At 36.5% G+C, this 20,173-nt stretch overlaps 1 protein-coding gene across 1 annotated transcript in view; it reads left to right on the forward strand.

Moving 5' to 3' along the window:
* LOC126912554 (uncharacterized) overlaps positions 1-20,173 on the forward strand; it is a 47,123-nt gene that overhangs the window by 15,236 nt on the left and 11,714 nt on the right. The window contains exons 18-32 of the mRNA XM_050705141.1: positions 6,620-6,711; positions 7,372-7,489; positions 8,335-8,454; positions 8,747-8,845; positions 9,167-9,274; positions 10,434-10,529; positions 11,053-11,141; positions 12,138-12,261; positions 12,881-13,075; positions 13,152-13,211; positions 13,675-13,906; positions 14,363-14,416; positions 14,609-14,760; positions 16,108-16,227; positions 19,255-19,470. Coding sequence (XP_050561098.1) covers positions 6,620-6,711; positions 7,372-7,489; positions 8,335-8,454; positions 8,747-8,845; positions 9,167-9,274; positions 10,434-10,529; positions 11,053-11,141; positions 12,138-12,261; positions 12,881-13,075; positions 13,152-13,211; positions 13,675-13,906; positions 14,363-14,416; positions 14,609-14,760; positions 16,108-16,227; positions 19,255-19,470 — 1,875 coding nt within the window. The remainder of the gene's footprint in view (positions 1-6,619; positions 6,712-7,371; positions 7,490-8,334; positions 8,455-8,746; positions 8,846-9,166; positions 9,275-10,433; positions 10,530-11,052; positions 11,142-12,137; positions 12,262-12,880; positions 13,076-13,151; positions 13,212-13,674; positions 13,907-14,362; positions 14,417-14,608; positions 14,761-16,107; positions 16,228-19,254; positions 19,471-20,173) is intronic.

Genomic DNA, 20,173 nt, shown 5'->3' on the forward strand with positions numbered 1-20,173 from the left:
CATGCAAATTTTATATTTAGTCTAACAACATTCATTTAGCTTTTATAATATAATATTTGCGTACACGCTTAGCTAGTCTTCTTCCCTGTTTCGGGTCTAACGTGAGTTAAAAAGTCCTTATTAATTGTGAAACTATTTATTAATTGTTCAAATATTTTATCGTAAATCGTAGGTGTTTTTCATCAAGGGCCTGAAGAGTGGTCGACTTATAATGAGCGTGTAATATAAACTGGTGTTATGATACTTCATGATTCAGTATTCCGAGATCAATATTTTCATTCATATAAGTGTGCTTTTCCACCAGAGATGTGCTTTGTGTATCCGAGCTAAGCTATTTAGCTGTACGACGAAGATGCGCAACTCGACTATGCGATGTATCGCTAGTAGAGAAGCCATTTGTAGCACACATCAATAGCACGCGTCCATAGCACGCATCTTTCCTAATAAAAAAATAGCTTTTAGCTGAGTCCGTTTCCACCAGTGCTAAGCTACGTGTACCATTGAATATGATTAGCAGCGTTTTACCTGAAATAAAACGCATATTAAATACTTACCTCACTGAAAGCTTTATTATTGAGAGAGCATATCCGTTTCCGGCGATTTCTTATGATTTTAGTACTTTTTTGACCTACCCAGTGGCGCCACCTGGTGTTTGCTTGTGGCGCCACCTGGTGTTTGCTTGTCATTTTAGTTACATAAAATGTCCGAGCTACTTTTTTGTTCATTGGCTCAATATAACCAGGCAGAAGTGAAGATAAAGCTTCCAGTGAGGTAAGTATTTAATATGCGTTTTATTTCAGGTAAAACGCTGCTATTAAATCCTTGACCGTCACTGGAAGCTTTATTATTGAGACCTGTTTGTTATCGCCTGGTGACGCCACTGATGTGCTAACGCCAATGTGATCGGAAAAACTTTTTGGTATTTAAAACACAGGTTATAATTAAATATATTTATTATTAAACATAGAAAGGTACATATGAGTATTTATTATTTGATGATCTAATAACAGAACAAAAGTACCTATAACAAAAAATTAATAAATAAAGTTTGTATTGATTATTAATTAATTAACTGGATTAAACAATTCAGAAACATTTAGATTTGAATCACCACTTCTTATCACTTCTCTTCTGTAGAAATTCTGGAATGTTTTAGCAGATTGCCAGTTTCCTCGAGATAAGATTTCGTCCAGGGGATGATTTTCTAGCCAGCTTTTAGAGGCTACTGCAGAACGTGTACTTCCCGGAGTTGCTATGATTCCAGCTTCTTTGAAAAGGGTTTTAACCCAGCCTGCGATGACAGTACGTGAAGCAGGTTTTGGTGCACCTCTGACTGTAATAAACAAATTAAATGATTTTGAAGCTTTACGTCTTTCGTGTAATATTTGTACAGTTTTCTCTAACCAGAATATAGGATTTAGATTACTATTGTTGGGGTTTGTAAGAAGTTTCCAGCCAGACTGTCTGCGAGTACTACAATCTGTTTTTGAACCAAATTGAGGCCATAATGTAACACTGTCATCTGATTTAATATAATGGTCGGGATCAACTTGTAGCAGTGTTAAGTCATGGATGCGTCTGCCTGAACAGAGTAGTAAAATAATCGCAGTATGGCGTGATATTTGAAAGATATTATTTTCGTTTACAGTGTAATTGCTTAGATAGGTAATTAACTGACTAATATCCCAAATTGGTGGCTTAGCACACTTTGGATTTTTTAGAGCAATTGATTTTAAAATATGCTTTACAAGAACATGTGAACTTAATTGACTTGACCTTTCAGCATTACATAAGGTGGAAACAACAGATTTATGTAAAATAATTGTATTATATGATAAATTATGAATGAGATGTAAATCAGATAAAAATTGAGCTAATTGAGTACCTGTAGGATTATGCATGTCAATGTTTTTAGACATTGACCAGGAAGTCCAACGTTTCCACGCTACCTCATATGTTTTCAAGGTGGTTTTACGCCAGGAATTTTTGAGCAATAACCGTTGTTCAGGGGTCCATGTTTCTACTGCCTCGGACCACCCCCACATTTCCAAACTTCGAGGACGATTTTCTGTACTTGTGGGGGTGGAAGCCCCGTCGATGTGTCGATCAGGTGCGTCTGTAACTTGTGTAGAGTTAGCGGCGGAGCTAGTGCTCGGACTTTGAGGTCTGCGCGCCAAAATACCTTGTCCCATCGTGGTACTACTATTAAGAATATCCCTGTCGATTGATTTAGGTGTGTTAGGACTTTTGGAATTAAGAATGGGGGTGGAAATATCCACGCAAGTGAATAGTTCCAGGGGACACTGAATGCATCGTGAAACAGGGCTTGTTGGTCTTTCAGGTCTCGGGATACATAATTGTAAACTACGTGAGCTGTCTCCGAGGCAAACAAATCTATTATTGGGGTTCCCCACTTTGCAAATATCATTTGCGTACAAGCTGGCATTAGGTGCCATTCTGGAGCTTGGCGAACACGTGATAAGTGGTCGGCATGATTGTTGTACTTGCCTGGGAGATGGTGTATGCTGAAGTGTATTTGACATTGGTCCAGTAAATTCAGAATTCGATAAGTTAATTCTATTAGGGGTAATGATTTCGTACCTCCTTCGTTCCTTAAGTAGCTGACGGCTGTCCTGTTGTCGCATTGTATCAGGATCGAGCTGTTGCGGAGTAGGTGAGCGTTGTCTTCGAGGGCGCGTAATATGGCTAGCATTTCTTTTTGATTGGAATGCAATGTCTGTTCCTCTTGCGACCAATTGCCCGATACAGCCAGATTGTTCAGTTGAGCTCCCCACCCATGATTTGATGCATCTGTTGTCAGGAAGTGTACTGGCGGAGGATAATGTAGGGGTGTTGATGCCTGACAATTGCGAATCCACCATTCCAGTTCGTTTTGAACATTTTGTGTTAGTGGGTAGGATTTCGATGCATGGTCTGGTAGCGAGTTCATGAACATTAATAGTTGCCGGTGATTGAGTCGGCCCCGAGGGACAACGTAGCTGGCAAAGTTTAGGAGTCCTGTAATTTTCTGCAACTCTTTTACAGATATCATCCCTTGATCGAGAACTGAACTGACTTTTTTGATAAGCGAAAAAGTCTTTTCTTTTGGCAGGGATTTTAAGTTGTCCCAGGGATTCCACAATATCCCTAAATATGTTATAGTTTTTTGTGGATAAAGAACAGATTTCTCGAAATTTACTTGCCAACCAAGATCTTGTAATGTATCTAATGTGATTTGCACATGATCTCGGAGGACGTGAGCATTCTGATTTACTATTAAATAGTCGTCGAGATAGACTATGATTCGGATGTCCCAGCGTTCTCGTAATATTTGGGCAATCCAATTCGTTAGTATTGAGAACGTTTTGGGTGCAGTGCTTAAACCGAATGGAAGGCAAGTCATTTCTAGCAGTTCTTGGTTGTAGATGAGGCGAAGGAAGCGCCTGTGTGACTTTGAAATTTTTAAGTGGAAATATGCCTGCGATAGGTCTATTTTGCACATCCAGTCTTGAGGTTGCAAGAAGTCTGGGATGCGATACATATTTATTAAATGGAATGGTTGGGCCTTTACAAATTTGTTTAACATTTTCAGATTGAATATGGGTCGAGATGACCCGTCGGGCTTTGGTGTCAAAAATAGAGGGGAGACGAAGCTCGGTGAGAGTTGAACAACTTTTAGAATACCCTGAGATTTCATTTTGTCTATTATTGCAGACATTTCTTTTGAAACAGGCGTTTGGAACGGCCCGTTTATTAGATTTGGGTATATCAGAGGCGGTTTTTTGATAAATGGTATGCGATACCCTTGAATTAATTTTAGAACAATTTCTGGCGCTCCCATTTCCGTCCACTTCGAGCGGTAGTGCGCCAACTGACCCGCTCGAAAGCGAATCGAGTCATTGTTTGTAACGTTTTTGGTTCCCTCGAGAACTTTTTGAATGGCTTGAACGTCCTCGACTTCGGTTACTTCCTCGATCGGACCGCGAGCCACGGTTGTGAAATGAGCCTCTACTAGCATACTGGTCGGATTGAAAGGAAGGTAGACTCTGGCCTTTGTTTACATGATTGGTGCGAAAATATCCACCCCGCGAGGGTGTGTTATCATAGGTATGCATGTGTATTGGTATGCCTGGTTCATGACAACAAATACAATGCTGAGCTTCACGCGATGAAGCTATTGGTTTGTGTACGCCAAGCCCCCGCGAGGGGCGGCGATTACCTTGATTAGATCTGGTATGAGACTCAGATTTTGGAGGCCAAAAAGCTTTGCGTACACCGCCAGCCTTTTCCAATGCCGTTGCAAAGAGATCAGGACTAAACAAATGAGTTGATGTTGGGGGTATTCTGTTCAAAGATGCTTTAACTAATGGATCCCGAATTTGAGTGGTAATTGCGTCTCGACGCATTTCTATACTTTCAGCTCGATGGCCACAAACTAATTGTAACAGGTCTGAAGAAATTTTATGTAAATCACCTTTTTGAAATAACTCTTCAACCTTCCCGCTTAAATTATCGTAATTAACTTGTGTACTTTTAGCCCACAAAAGGAGATTACGAATAGCTTCTTGTAAAGATTCTTTTTGTTTAAGGATACAAAAAGTAATTGCTGCGTATGATTTATCAGCATGTGCAAGGTGACGTAAGGTATCGTACATCTTAATCTCTTCATTTGTGTCCAAGTCTATGAAACCTGGGCTATGGTTGTAGAGTTTTTGAGTATCAGAATACCTTACTTCCGACCAAGCGGAGCTACCTAAACGCTGGACGTCAAGTAGCATTTTTAAAAGATTTTCAGGAGTTTTTGGAACAGATGGTTCCTTAAGCTTTGTTTCGATATCAAAAGTGAAGTCTAATTGTGAGTTTTTATCATCTACGTTGGGGCATTCAGTTTGTTCCTCAAAATGTTGGTCATATAGTTCTCCACTGACCCCAGAACAAACTGATAGCCCATCATGGCAAGCATTATGCGTATTATTAACGAAAACTTGTTCGCGTAACTCCTGAACTTCTTTTATAAGTTTGCCCAATGTCGAGTTAGATTGTCGGGCGCGCTTATTCTTCTTACGACGAGAGCGGCGCGACCGCTTGGTACGTTTTGGAGAAGATGAGCTTGAAGAGCTACTAGACGTCGTGCTGCTACTAGAGCTGCTAACATTTCTTTTGCGGGTCCTTCCACTCGGGCCGGCCACAACTTGTGGTTCGGCAGCCGAAACATCAACTTGATCATCCATTATCACAATTGTAACTTCAAAATAACAAAATAAAAAACAGTAAAATTGTTAGCACAAACAAAAATATGAAGCAAAACAAATAAATGTTAGTTGTGATCCACACGGAACAACCATAAAAAGTATTGATCACTTTTAAAAAGTAAGGTAGGTACTTACAGTTTCTTCTTCAAATGAACTCACCATTAAATCAGCACCACTATATTTTGAAATAGATTAATTCAAATGGATATTCGGTAATTTTAAAAAATATTTCGAACGGAAAAACCGTTAAAATATACGTTATTTTTCTTTTATTCTAAAAATAAAATTATGTATTTATTATTGAAATTTAAAACAAAGGATATTTAAAACAAAGGATAAAGTAAATGTAACTTTAAGCATCGATGGTGAACCGATGCGCACAAGTTGCTTCGCCGGAGAACGAAACGCCAATGAACAAAAAAGTAGCTCGGACATTTTATGTAACTAAAATGACAAGCAAACACCAGGTGGCGCCACTGGGTAGGTCAAAAAAGTACTAAAATCATAAGAAATCGCCGGAAACGGATATGCTCTCTCAATAATAAAGCTTCCAGTGACGGTCAAGGATTTAATAGAAATATTTCAAGTTTCCAAGCCGAGTACCTGTTTTAATGGATGTTGAAAAACAAGAACAGTATTGGAATCTTTCGGTTCAATGAACATGAATGATAGAAACGGAATTGATTATATTTGAACTGTCCAATGACCGGGATTTTTTTATTGTTGTTTAACTACTGGCTTGTGAAAATGGTTTATAAAGTTAAATAGAATATTTTATGCATTTTGGCTTGTTCTCATCTAGGTCATGCTTGCCAATAAGTCAAACATTTACGGCTCAATGACTTTTTGACGTCAGTCCATGCCACGTTTATGCAATCTAGTTTTTAGTGATTTTCTTTATGAGACTTTCTCTGTTGGATTTCATCTCTTAAATATGCAAATCTGACTTAGTGTGCATTTTAGTTTTTATAGAACCCGATTAAACGTAACATTAGCTTTGTTATTCTAAATTACGGATCTTTCTCAATCCCCGATTCCTCAATAACCTTAAATTCCTAACCATCAAAAGGCCGGCAACGCACTTGTAACGCCTCTGGTGTTTCGGGTGTCCGTGGGTGACGGCGTCTACCGCGCGATGCGTTGATAACCTTTTTTTTTGTTCTGAATCTCATTGATATTGAAAATGAGTTTATTGCTGAACACCGAAAATATATTCCAAGTGATATTTTTATTCTAAACATTAACATTATTTTTAATTATTATCATCAAGTACGCTTTACAACATGGCAGATTCTTTCATCTTAATTACAACGTAAGAGAAAAATATTCACGAGGACTTTATTTATTACTCCATCCATCTTTCGTAGGAATCCATGCGAGAGTTGTTTTATTTCCTCTCAGTAAATCACGTTAGTGGAAAAATCAAAGCGCGGGTGAAAAAGTTCTTCTGCGTGCAATGGTAAGTGGAGCGCTTGTTTTAACTTTAATGTTTAAGTTTTTGTTGATTTGTTCTTGTACGTACATTAAGGCACACTTTTGTATGAAGTCAACTCTTCAAGATACTTTTAACAGTAATTTTGTGATTATAAACTTTATTTAAAAACAATAAAGTTAACATTAGAACTTAAGACGGAATATTTACCATGTTTTTTTATGTCTATGAGTTTCAATGATCGCCATGAGCGCTTGCAATAGTGCTGAAATATCGAAAACTCATAGACTTAAATAAACATTTGTTGTCAGTCTTAGTCGTTAGTCTTAAAACTGCGACCAACCACTGCGGGGTGGGCGGCAACATCCTATAAATTTTAGGTGAACTAACTGTGATCTCGAAGTCGCCTGCCAAGCTCGAGGCTTATCGCACCCTCCCTAAAGAGAGACGCATTTAGTGCAACAGTATACAAACTCCAGTTTATAATAAAAAAAACCTACTGAATAGACATTGATAGACTGCCGTACTCAGAGACATTTAATGATTACTTAAACTATTCCTTAGTAACGAGTTCGTTCTGAAAACAATTGCTAAGGACTGGGTTAAGTAACCATTAAATTACTCTGAGTACGGCGGTTAATTAAATAGTTTTGTAATTAATTCAAAATTATTACTCTACATAAAAAGGTATTACAACCGTGCCGTGACCACAGAAGAAATATTCTCAGACATGTCCACGAATATCCAACAAGACGTACTTGCTATAGAAATGGTCGGGACCTTGGGGTTCTGCCCTTTATTCCAGGTACGTGATACATGTGTACTGTGTAGGTGCCTGTTACGACCGACTTTTTTTTATACAGACGTATTGCACATTATGTTACCTCAACTTGTGATTCTTTTTTCAATAGAGATTCAACCTTGTTATTTTGCGTTAAAGATGAAAGTCTATTTAATACAGTGTTGTGTAGTTTGATGTGCTGTTGTCTGTATACATATAAATATTCATGTGCGAGTACAATTTTATTTTAACACCACCAAGTTAATTACTTTCAAAAAGATGTCACATTTACATATTACCTAAGTCTAGTTTTATTTGCGCTTTCGTTAAACCGGGCTCAGATATGCGGGATTCGGTGAGCACCGAATAGTGGGAATGGCGGTCATAAATCGTCAAACGATAGTGTTCGCCTTGGTCGGCTAATTGCCGACACATTTCTCCGGTTCAATGTGTACGAATGTATGTTCGAACATGGCCAAAATTCGCGAATACCGAACTGAGATCATCACGGTTTTAGGTCAGTATTTGGCACTCGACAAATGTGAAAGCCTTGCGGCTCCATTCTCCTTTAGAACTTGCCTAGGGCAATAACGCGATGTTTCATTCCATGGTCAGGTAGATTTACCGTCGCAATTTTCGTCTAGATTCCTTAATGGCACTTATAGATCTGAAATTGCAGCTATCTGTTATGGATTCAGAATTTTCTTTCTTCTATAGTAAAACGAATAGCTTTCTTCTCTACATAATGTACGAAAAGTAATTAGAATTTTCTCCAGAAATCTTCACTGCGATTAAAACAGTGAACAAAAGCGTGTTTGCATTAAGTAAAGCATCCAAGACAGATGTAGGGCGTTTTAATTTGTTCGTAGGTATTAAATCGAGATTTCCTGCAAACTGTGGCGAGCAACACGAGGAAGTTGATACTGCCTGACAATGAGGTGGTGCAGCATGCTGGTGACATAGGACGGGACATGTATATCTTGAAAAAAGTGAGTTTGTATGTACCGTAAAGTTTACATAATACAAACTCCCAACAATGAGTATTGCAATACGTACGTAAGTATACGACGGAGTAAGTACAGATGCAATGGAGTAATGTTGAACTAGATAGACCTAGGTTAGCTACTCTCCTAGCTAGAGTGTCGATAAACACATGATGGTTGGCATGTAATAGTGGCTGGATGAGAAAAGCTGAAGATTATTGAAGAGGCATCAATAGGCAGAATAGGCTGATTTAGCGCACAGAAACATACTCATAGTGATCTATTTTATATCCAACAGGGTCACTGTAACTTGTTGAATAATCTCGGTAGGAGACAAATGACCATCGGGCCTGGCACACATTTCGGGGTCGTGGAAATGCTCTTCGGTTTACCAAAGGTAACATTATAAATTAACCTTACACGCTACTTAATTCTGTGTAATGCGCCTTTTCCTTTTCATAATTTCTTGTAAACCGGCATTGGATAATTGTGTAAGCCTCATTAATTATATTTTTCCACGAAGTATTAATGTAAAATTCCAATAGCGTAAGTTATTAAAGCATATTTAATGTACTCTACGAATACAAAGTAAAACACAATACCTGCTACAGATGAGGATTCCGACAAAAGTATAATTAAAACTGTCTTAATGTTCTAGTTTTGCAGATGAAAAGCGGTTTGCATAAACATGGCGGTAATGAATGTATAATTTGTCCAGGTATATACGGTGGTGACGTCGACAAACTGCATATTACTGCATGTGGAATATACTTCGTTGGTGCAGTGCTGGGGAACGTTCCCGGACATTAGTCACCCCATTATCACGGTGATTCATGCATTTAATATCGCCGTACAACAACAGATGAGCGAGCCTTTGTGTGCTTGTGTCTGTGTCTGATGTATTAGCTTCTCTGAGTGTGATGTTATGTATGTGTGGGTTACTGTTGGTGTATTATAAAAGGGCTAAGTTAAATTGATATCTGGTGCTGACAGGAGACATTTTAAATGAGTAATGAAGTCATTTTCCGTTTGTTTTAAGTCAATGCAATGTTATAAATTAACACGATGAGTACCTTTTATACGATTTTTTTGTAGATCTTGTTTGTGAATCCTGTAAGAAATTATACTCTTGTAGTAAGAATAGAACTCTATTGGAAAATTCCTTAGTCAATGATACTATCGGGAAAACCAATAATAATTTTAAATTGGAAATTAAAATTACACTCACAGCTACACAATTTAGAACTCGTTTACGTTCTTCAACTCGATTTTCCTCATCGATTACTCGCCCACTCAATTTCCTTTGGCATCTTTTTGTAAACGTTTATTTACCTAGAAGTAGGTACGAATTCTTTAATGTAAGGTAATATTTAGAAAATTAATTTTACCGAAGGAATGGACGCTTGATAAATTACTACAGCGTTGCTATGTACTATGTACAAATGTATTAGGCGAATTATAATATTTCTTGTAGTTTCTATGTAATTGAAGCGTTTGTTCAATTTATGGATGCTCATTGACAATTTTATGTAGACTAGTGGTCGCCTAGTGGTCGAAATTCAACCATATACGATTTAATTTACAATACCACTTAACATACGTTCAAGGATAATTTTTATTTAACTCAAACTCAAACAAACTCTTTTATAAAACTCTTTTCATATGAGACGTGAGAATATCATCGCAATGTCTATAGATTTTGACGTTTTGTCAAATACGATCAGATACTATGCATGTGTGTGTAATGTTTTATTTATTGATTTAATGTACTTTATAAGCATTATTTTTGAAAAATATTAGCGTCCTGCACTTCTCCTACACATAAACTATAAGTGTACCAAGTTTTATGCTCCTACGTCCGCGCAATTTTCGTAAAAAGCGGTCCAAAGTTTTTGCATCACGTATTAATATATAGATAAGTCTGACACTTGCAATCTTTCGATCAATGAGACAGTTTATTAATATTAACCATTGTCCTTACATAGGCGTTGGCAGATGATGAAGTTAAAAAACTAGCTTCTGCATTTGAAGATGCCAAACCAATGCTCGGTCGAATGGACACTAAAACAAATAGGATTGCGGTAAGTCTACCAAGCGCACCTAATAATATGTCAGGCTTAATATACTACATACCTAGTGTTGTACAACTTTTTGTTCAAATCCTAACTATCAAGTTAGTTGCTCACAGTTATGAGCCCCGGTCACGGCTTGAAACTAGGTGAGAAAGTACTTAACATAGAACGAGCTGCAGCGCTTTCTGATAAACCTAAACATTTTACTTTGCAATCTCTAATCCGCTAGTGTGGAGATTTTGGCAAATCCCACTTTTATAATAACTATCGTGAGATATACTAAATTAACTAAAAATCACGGTTTACTCACGTAAATTAATGGAGAAAAGCTCTACTAATTTCGAGTTACAGAGGGACTCTTCATGTCTAGCCGTAGCGTACTCTACGCACGCGACGTCGTCACGGCTTTACTTATGTATCTTTAATTGAACCCCATTTTAGAGGAGGTCCATAGTCTAGCAGTGGACTATGTGATGATGACACCTATTTTAGTTATTAAACAATAATCAAATATAAATAATTGTACTTATAGCAAGAGATAAAAGAAAGTTTCGTGCTTCTAACGACCAGGGAGCAGCGAATTCATTACGTAAAGACATTCAACAAGTTGGGAGTATTGAGGTATGTAAGGCTTTGTGTAAACACTTTATGAGATTAATTAGTTCTATTATTGTCGGAACAATGATGTTTTTGGTACTTGTTGAAACGAAGGTATTTGTTGGCCCTAGCTTTTATTTGAGAACAATTCATTATTAAGAGGCAAGACGGGTTTTACATTTTATGAATATTAGTAATTGCTTTAAAGTACCTTTAACCGACGAGCTTGTATAAAAGACTGATGACTGTTGATGAAGCGAAAGAGGTGTGTAAGAATCGTAGCAATTGGCGTTCCATTGTCTCTATTTATCCCCATGAATGGGAGAAAGGCGTGAGGCTATGTATGTATGTATGTATGTAACGAATCTTGCTTTAAGACCTAGTATAGTCGAAATGATGGTTCGTGAAAGTATATTATCGGATTTATTCGGGATTTTCCGACAACAACGGCCCATTCAGATGGATAATATTGCAAAAATCTGAATGCATTGTTCGAACGAACAGGCACAGCATTTAACATTTGTTAAAAGGTTCATGAGAGGAATAAAAAGTTTTGAACAACACAAAACGATGCTTTTAATATAGAAGTCTATTTTTATTTAGAATTCAGATTTCATGAAATATGATAAGTAATGAGAAGGGTACATGGACAGACGAACTGATAAATTTACCAAAGGGGTTCTCATCAGCCGATCTGTAAGTCATTGGGGAGGCCTATTGGCGTTCAACAGACGGGTTTTGGCTGATAAAAAGATTTTGATAAAGATTATTTATAACTTTAACCGCCACTCAGAGTCATTAAATGGTTACTTAACCCTAGCAACTGTTTTCGGAACAACATCGTTTCTAAGGAATAGTTTAAATAAACATTAAAATATGTCACTGAGTATGACGGTAAGATTAAAAAAGCATCCTTTGCCGTACAGTCAAACAATACAACAACAGTTTAAACTAAAGTTCTTAGCTTGTAATTTAAAACATGATTCATGAGCACTGTGTTACCTGATATCTTGTGTGTAGACACCTCAGGTACATCTTCATGCCAGGATGCATTACTCCCCATGGATTGTTTCTGAAGTTCTGGTGCGCAGTTCGCTTCGCCGTCGCCGTGTTTTACATATTCGCTGTACCGTACGATATTGCTGTAAGTTTCCCTGTTTTATTGTGTTACCGTGTCAAGTAATATTTAGTTGTGTATGTTGTTTCTGCTTGAGTTCGTATTATAGTTTGTTATTGTAATGTTTAGTTTTCTTTTGAATGTTATGTTGTGCTCGTAAGTGGTCGCTGGTGAGGTTAATTTAAGCCAATGTTAATTTGTTATTAGTAAAGGTTTAGTAAGTTACAAGACCCTATGTCTTATTAGCGTATCTAGTGACGAATAAGTCATACTTATTTAGAGTATTTGTATATTAAGTGAACCGTGACATACTAAACTATCTTCGCTCTATTTTAGAGGATGATTTCTTAAACTCATAATTTTTACGTTCATGTACAACAATTAATTAACTGCGTCGTTGGTCGAGTGGTCGGGCAATGTATTGCTGAACTTTTTTCGGATTTTCGGAGCACGGAGTCTAAAATTGTGTCCAGTATTTGGCAATAAGCTCACACCATATTACATGAGACTTATATCACAAATGGTGAAGAGTTGTACATTGTATAACAGCATTACTCACCATAATGTGCACCTCTGTCTGCCTCATCGGGGATAAAAGGCGTGACGTTACATACAACAATTAATTTACTGTATTATTGCATTTCAGTCTAAACAACACAAGTACGGTGGCGCATACAATTGGTCGGATATAATTCTGTACATAGACATAGTCATAATGGCGTATGTGGCATACTATAACGAGAACTCCCTTCTCGTTACACACCCTTTACTAACAGTGTCCAGATACTTGAAGCACGTCTTCTTACTCGATATTATAAGCATCTTCCCATTCGAAGAAGTTGTGAGTACATTGCATTTAATCATGGCTCTGTAAAAAAGTGGGTGGTAAAGCTATAGATGGTGTTCTTTTGTTTCAGTTCCAAATAGTAAATGATAACACTGACATGGATATTTATAGACTCAATCGAATGCTTTTGGTTAGTGTAAATTAAACTTAACTGTTTCGCCAATTATGCCCAGTGAATGGCAATAGGCTCACCCCGTATTACATGGGACTTATAACACAAATGATGAAAAGTGGGTTTAAATTATATAGCGGCATTACATGCTGTAATGTGCACCTCTGCCTACTTAGATAAAACGAATTAAAGTTTAGGAGTGGGAGTATACCTTCGGGGTTTAAAAGGCGTGACGTTATGTATAAATTAAACTTATCACCATTGGTAGTACAGTGCACATTTATGTGCCTTATATGTTACAATTTATTCTCCGTTTGTAAAAGACAAATATCTAACTCAGAACAAAAATGTTCACACGTTCAGATAAAGCCTAGAAAAGAACTGAACACAAAAGAACAGAGCAAGAATAAAAGGCTGTATCTAATCGTGTATAGATAGACAGATCTTCACACAATAGTATTCCCTGTTTTGTATTGTTCAGGTGTCTAGAATAACAGGCGCTTTTTCCTACTGGGAGAGTGATATAATGCGAACAAATCCTGCGGTTGTACTGCTAAAGTTCCTACCGATAGCAATAACTATTGTCAATTTCGCCACTGCATTCATTTTCGTGAACGCCTGCGAACCTTATCTACCTTATCATAATTCGCCGTACATTTACGTGAATTGCACGAGGATTCTCATCGTTTCTAGCAGCAAGTTTGAACCTAAATGTGAGTGATGATTTCTTAACCATACTGTTTACGACGCGTCATTTGACAAATGCATGCAACCTACAAATTTTAATGATGCTAGGTAAATTTGTTTAAGGAGTGAGTGACGCAACGTTGCCGCTTCGTGGCTAGTTTGTATTTATTTTTTGTTATACAAGTTTTTTGATTAGACCTGAAAAACTTTGCCTTACTCTAGGATTTTTTCTTGTGTCGTGGGTGCGTTTACAAACATACAAGTTCACATACACATGATACCTAGCCTACCTAGAAGCAACGATTTGTGAATCACACAAAGACTTGCTCTGCGCGGGAATCACGTTGGTATTATCTAGATTTCCCAGCCACCGCATCGACCGTGCAGACAAATCTTTCCTAAGCAAGATGCAAGCCTTTGTCGTTTGTGGGTTGTATGCATTCGTCCATAATCCTTATTGTAATAAAGGTCATGTATTACAGATGCAGTCACGGAATATTTGTACACATTCTACTGGGTGTTCGAGTTATTTGTGGGTGAGTAGGTATCTGTCTTTAATAAATGTATGTACTATAGTTACAGGTACATTGCAAGCAATACGTACCTAAATAAATACGAGATATTACAAGTAATATTTCGGGGCTTTTGTACGAGTATTATAGTTTTATACAAAGTAGCAAAATTATAATTATAGTAACATTGTATAAAATGTTTCATACATCTTACAGGGTTGGGTTGTCCGCCTGTGAATATGACGAATTCTGTGGACCTCTGGATGGTGATGCTGCTGCAGCTGGCTGGGTTCCTCTACTTCGCCTTCATGTTTGGATACGTCGCCTCCACTACAACAGCTGCTGCACATGCGTTGCTGGAACATAATGTTAGTATGCACTTAAAATTTCCTTGTACGTAATAGGTTTCTTTATTGGATTCTAGTCAATATAATGAAATTGTAATTATTGATGTATTGAGGTAAACATTGATAATAATGCAGCGTGTAATTGAAACTTATATTAAATCAAATATACAATTTATAATACTCCAAAAATATATACTCCATACTTCAACGTCCGCTCGTTTGTGATACGGCTCAGTGATAGAATGGAAATATGACATATTGCGCCGACCCCAAGTAGCTTGCGATAAGGGAAGATGTTATCGCCTCTCTACGTCCGGCGTAGCATACGTAGCAGTCATGTGTGCTACGAGGCCTACGAGCTACGGTTTTGCTACGAAATTGCTTAGTCACTTCTTTCTTACTAATTTATGATGTAAACACGTTTAAGTATAAACGTGTGTTGTTTTTAATTCATTATAGAAGAAAGCAAATAAAATAACTCGTTTAAAGGTCCACCTCATCAAATTGGGGGAAAGCTAAAATTGATGAAAAACCTCCGCATAACGACGTCAACAAATTTAATTGATGTTTAAAATAATAAAACGAACAGTGTGGTATGACCACTCTGGCCTCTGGTTACGAACAATTAACTTTCGCGTGTTGTTCTCACTTTTACTATGATTGTTATGAACTGAACATAATAATTAATACGGAGGTCGGTGTATGAAGCTGTTATCACCGTTATCACCCTCTGAGGGTAAGTTTCGCTAAAGTATACCTAGTGGAACATTAACAGGCAGCCGCTGTTGTTAGTATCAAAGGCGATAAAAAGTTATCGCCTTTAGGATGCCACTTACAGCCACAGAAATGTGAAAGCCATTCCGAACCACCCCATTATATTTGCCCTTTCACTGAGCAAGTGAAAATAAAATACTTTTTCCAAACATTCTATAGAACGCCCTCAAGATAAGCCAATTAGTATAAAATATAAAAGAGAATTTTCACGAATTTCAAATTGTTACTTTAATATATTGTATGTTCCAATTGTCTTCAAAGCCGATCAAATATCTGTGAAGTTAATAAAACGAACATAAAAGGAAATCAATAAGCTATTATCAAACAGTTGCCAACAGGGAAAATGTTATTTATTTAGAACATGGCATCAAACCGGCCGTGACGTGGTTGTACGGGTTTCGAAGAAAAAGTTTCTGTAAATGGAATAAAATGTAACAATGAACAAAATCTAATTAACAGCCGAGATAGACCATACTGTTAGTCTAGCGCCACGTATTACGGCTAAAGTTCCGTCATTAAAAATATTACGACTCTGCAGTTCCAGTACAGTAATTATATTAGTTTTAACGAGCTCGGTCCTCGTTTGTTTTATAGGAAAAAACAAGGGATCTAGCCAACTTTCTGTACCAAGAGAACGTGGACCCTATGCTCACGGTGAAAACGTTGAAATATTTCGAATATGTGTGGAAACGAACCAACGGCAGTAATCCACAGGTACGTCAAACATCATAGTATGACCAAAATATAATATAATGGAACTAGAAAATAGAGTAGATGAGTAATTTTTATTTAAATGTCCGTCTTGTAGATTTTTTTTTTAAACATTAGACACGTATATTTTATTGTCTTAAAAAAATGTTTACTTTCGAAGATATAGAGATTTTAAATATCGCGTGACATCACTTCTATTTATTTTATACGTAGAAATGACGTCTTTGCTCCCCACTCCTAAACTTTGATTCGTTTATCCAAGTATTGATGTCTTATACGACATACGACGTCAATAAAACATACGTGTCTAATAGTTTTCCATTATATACCTAAATGACGGACTAAATAGAGTTTGAATTTTCATATCCCATCATTATTCCTATTGTAGTTTGCTTAAAGTAAACGGAAAAAATTGAAAACGTGTATATACACAGCGATAGTAACGAGTACTACCAACTGCACAATGTATTACAAACATAAAGTTTTACAAAATTGTGAACGCTGAAAAACAAGTATTCCACTGGTCACGTAGTCGTAAAATACTGCGTTATGCACTTTTCACACAAAAGTACATTAATTCTGGTGAAACGCTGACGGTGGTGTGGTAAAACATTTTTATGTATGTGTTTGTTTCAATACTGAATTTTTATCACGTTCCCGCACAAAAAAGGGACAGCGCAGTTTTGGTTTTGATTTTCTGCACGATACAATTTGATTAAAAATGTACTGAACATAAAGTTCAATTTTGCTTTTACTAAGTCAGCAGAAATCTATATATCTATCTATACATATTTAAAATCGTAGTAGTGCTGTCTGTACATTGATAATAAAAATAAAAAGTCAATAGCAGGGGTTATTGTTACTGTCGATGTCGAACCCAAAAATGTAATTAAGATTTTTTTTGTCTGTTTGTCTGTTTGCACTGTTTGTCTGTTTGTCTGTTCGACTGTGCGCGCTAATCTCAGAAATGCTCATCCGAGTTGGATGCGGTTTTCACGAATATATTGTGGGATGCTTAAATTTACATTTAGTGTTTGTTTCATGTCAATTTCATAAATAAAAAAGTTATGTCAAATTAAAGAATCACGTGGAACATTCTATGGATATACCATTAATTTCCGCAACTATTTGACGGATTTGGTTGAAATTTGGTACAGAATAGTTTAGAACCTTAGAAAGGACATAGATATATTTTTATTTCAAAAATCAAAAAATAAAAATAAGAAATAAATTATTTATAAATAATTCTATGTCGGTCGTTACACGACTTCGGTTCATGTTATTGTTTTAATGTATCAAAACTTTGTAAATAAATAGGTAAAAAGGTATTGAAAAAGTTAATATCATATAATAAAACATTTTACAAAGAAAATGCTCTAACGGAGTATAGATAATTTTATGTCGATCGTTAACGACTTCGGTTCATGTTATTGTTTTAATTCATCGAAAAAAGTAAATAAATAGTAAAAAGGTATGTAAAAAAATGAATATCAAATATAATATAATAGTATTTAAAGGCTTTTGTACAAAGAAAATGCCCGAACGGAGTTAAATAAATATCCAAGTTGTCTTTTCCTCGATAGATCGAAATAGATCGCGCTATGGTTTCGTTACATTCATTTGGTTGGGTATCGGCCGAGCGCTTCGGTACTATCGTAGAAAAAGTGTATTATCAGTCGTATGATTATTTGTCTGTAGTGGTCCTGCTGTTTCGTATATTCTAAATTGGTTTCGTTGTATTTGTCAATTAAAAGTTTATTTGACAGGTTTTTGGTTTTCTGGTTAAACTATTTAACGTAGGTTTAGTTTGATATCGATTATTAGTAGTTACTGTAGTTAGTTTTTTTAATAAAATTGTAAGTCTAATTTATAAATTAATTAGATTAGATTTAAGTCGTTTCTTTTAAATTATTTAGTTTAAGCTTGGTTATTATAGCATAGAGGATAGGTTGTAATATAGTTTCTTTTTTAATTGTTATAAATTCGTAATTCGTAGCTTTCTTTAGTTTTAAGTTAGTTTAAGTCCGTTTTTAAACTATTTTTTCAATGTCTAAGTGAGTATACATCTATTAAATTCAAACGCAGAGCTCATTATGTTGATTTTTGAAGAGTTCCCTGGAATATCTTCCACATCTCATTTTTGAAGAGATCCCGCGAGATCGGGAACTATGTGGTTAAAACCAAAAATTTGCCGGAAGTCACTATTCGACGCGAACGAAGTCGCGGGCAAAAGCTAGTATCTAATATGTTTCTAGGAATCGTATAGTAGTACGAGTGCTGAGTCCGCCACATTATATCGATTCACTATCAGTTGGTGACCGCAGGTGGCATTCAGTGGTGACAGGTGCGGGCAGTAACGTCGCTTCATCATTTCGTTACTGAATTAGAACCTGGGTCACGATGATATATTATTTAATTAATACTTGAATAATCTGCCCTGTCCTGTCCCTTTGTTGCGGTCTTTACACAGCTTATTATGTTGAACTGTGGTCATTTGACGGGTTGTTTGTAATTAAGTCGCTCCGTTGTTGTTATTGAGAAATCTATTTATTTAGTTACTATGTTTGTGTGTCACTAGCTTATAGTTTTGGCTTTGTTCGTGTTTAATATGTATGTCATTTCTAAGGTAGAATATTTGATCCGGAGTTGCGGACTACCTAGCGGGTTTACCGGGGCTCCGGCTCGAAAAGCAGGAGTAGGAACGGGGTGGTTTTTAGTCAGTAAGAGACACTCCCTCTCGCCCCGCCCAAGGCGAGAGAAGTCATTGGACTGATTTACTATGCTCGTAATCCCTCAAAGTAAAAAAAAAAAAAATTTCAAATGAGTACTATAGTCATTTGTGCAAACTATGGGTTTGTAATTACATTGAATTCTTTATTCTCTGAACATGTAAGCGAATTTAATCTACATTTTTAGGTAGTTTGCTATCTTTTTATGCTACCGAGAATGAGAAAAACCTCCAATGTGAGGAACCCCCAAAATGTTAAATGTTATTAATATCCTGTATTTTTGTTATTTTTAAACCTATAGAAAATATGTCGCCACCTAAACTCGGCTCTAATGGAAGACACGCTGGTGTTCATGTACGAACGAGCACTGCGCGAGGTACCTCTGTTCGGCAAAGTCGAGAGATCATTCATCAGGGTCATCACTCAGCACCTACACGAAATGTACTTTCTGAAGAGTGATACTGTCATACAATGTAGGGATGTACAACCCTATATCTTCATTATTTATCGTGGTAAGGTAAGGTCAAATCTTTTTAGAGTTATCTTTTCTAGGTAGGCTTTTTCATTCCAGATGTTATTTATGTAAGGAAGAATTACATTATTAAAATTATTTAATAACGATCTACTAAATTAATTATTATGTTATCGGCTTACTCACGTAACTGTTTGACGAGGAACTCGGCTCGAACTCATATTCATGAGCAGCATGTAAGCCACACACGACGCGGCGATTGTCGCGGAATGCTACTCATGAATATGAGCCTTTAGCATGGCTTGTAACTAGTCGATGTCCTCGTCAAACATAAGTAAGCCGATAACATTATAATTAATTTAGTATGTCTCACGAAAGTTATAATAAAATTAACGATCTACTATTTAATGTATGACAGTTAGCAATCACGACCCCCGTAAATATGTATATGTTTATCATGTTTTCCAAGAATTTTAAGTATTGCATATCTTTTTTATATTCATAGACGTTTTTATTACTCTACAAGTCCATGTTCGCAGTCAATCTTTCAAGTCAAATATCGCTCGAGGTAAATGATTGAGGATGGGATGTAACCCAAAGTTATACAAGATGGAAGTTACACTGTAACTTAGCCTGGGTATATTATTAAAGTATCTACGTTGAGTGTATACGATTCAAGTTGTGTTCATGCACGATGTTGATAGTTTTAGTGTTTAATGAAATTTGTCATGTGTTGGTTAGTCAAAAT

The sequence above is a fragment of the Spodoptera frugiperda genome, chromosome 26 (genome assembly GCF_023101765.2).
Source record: "Spodoptera frugiperda isolate SF20-4 chromosome 26, AGI-APGP_CSIRO_Sfru_2.0, whole genome shotgun sequence".
Lineage (NCBI taxonomy): Eukaryota > Metazoa > Arthropoda > Insecta > Lepidoptera > Noctuidae > Spodoptera > Spodoptera frugiperda.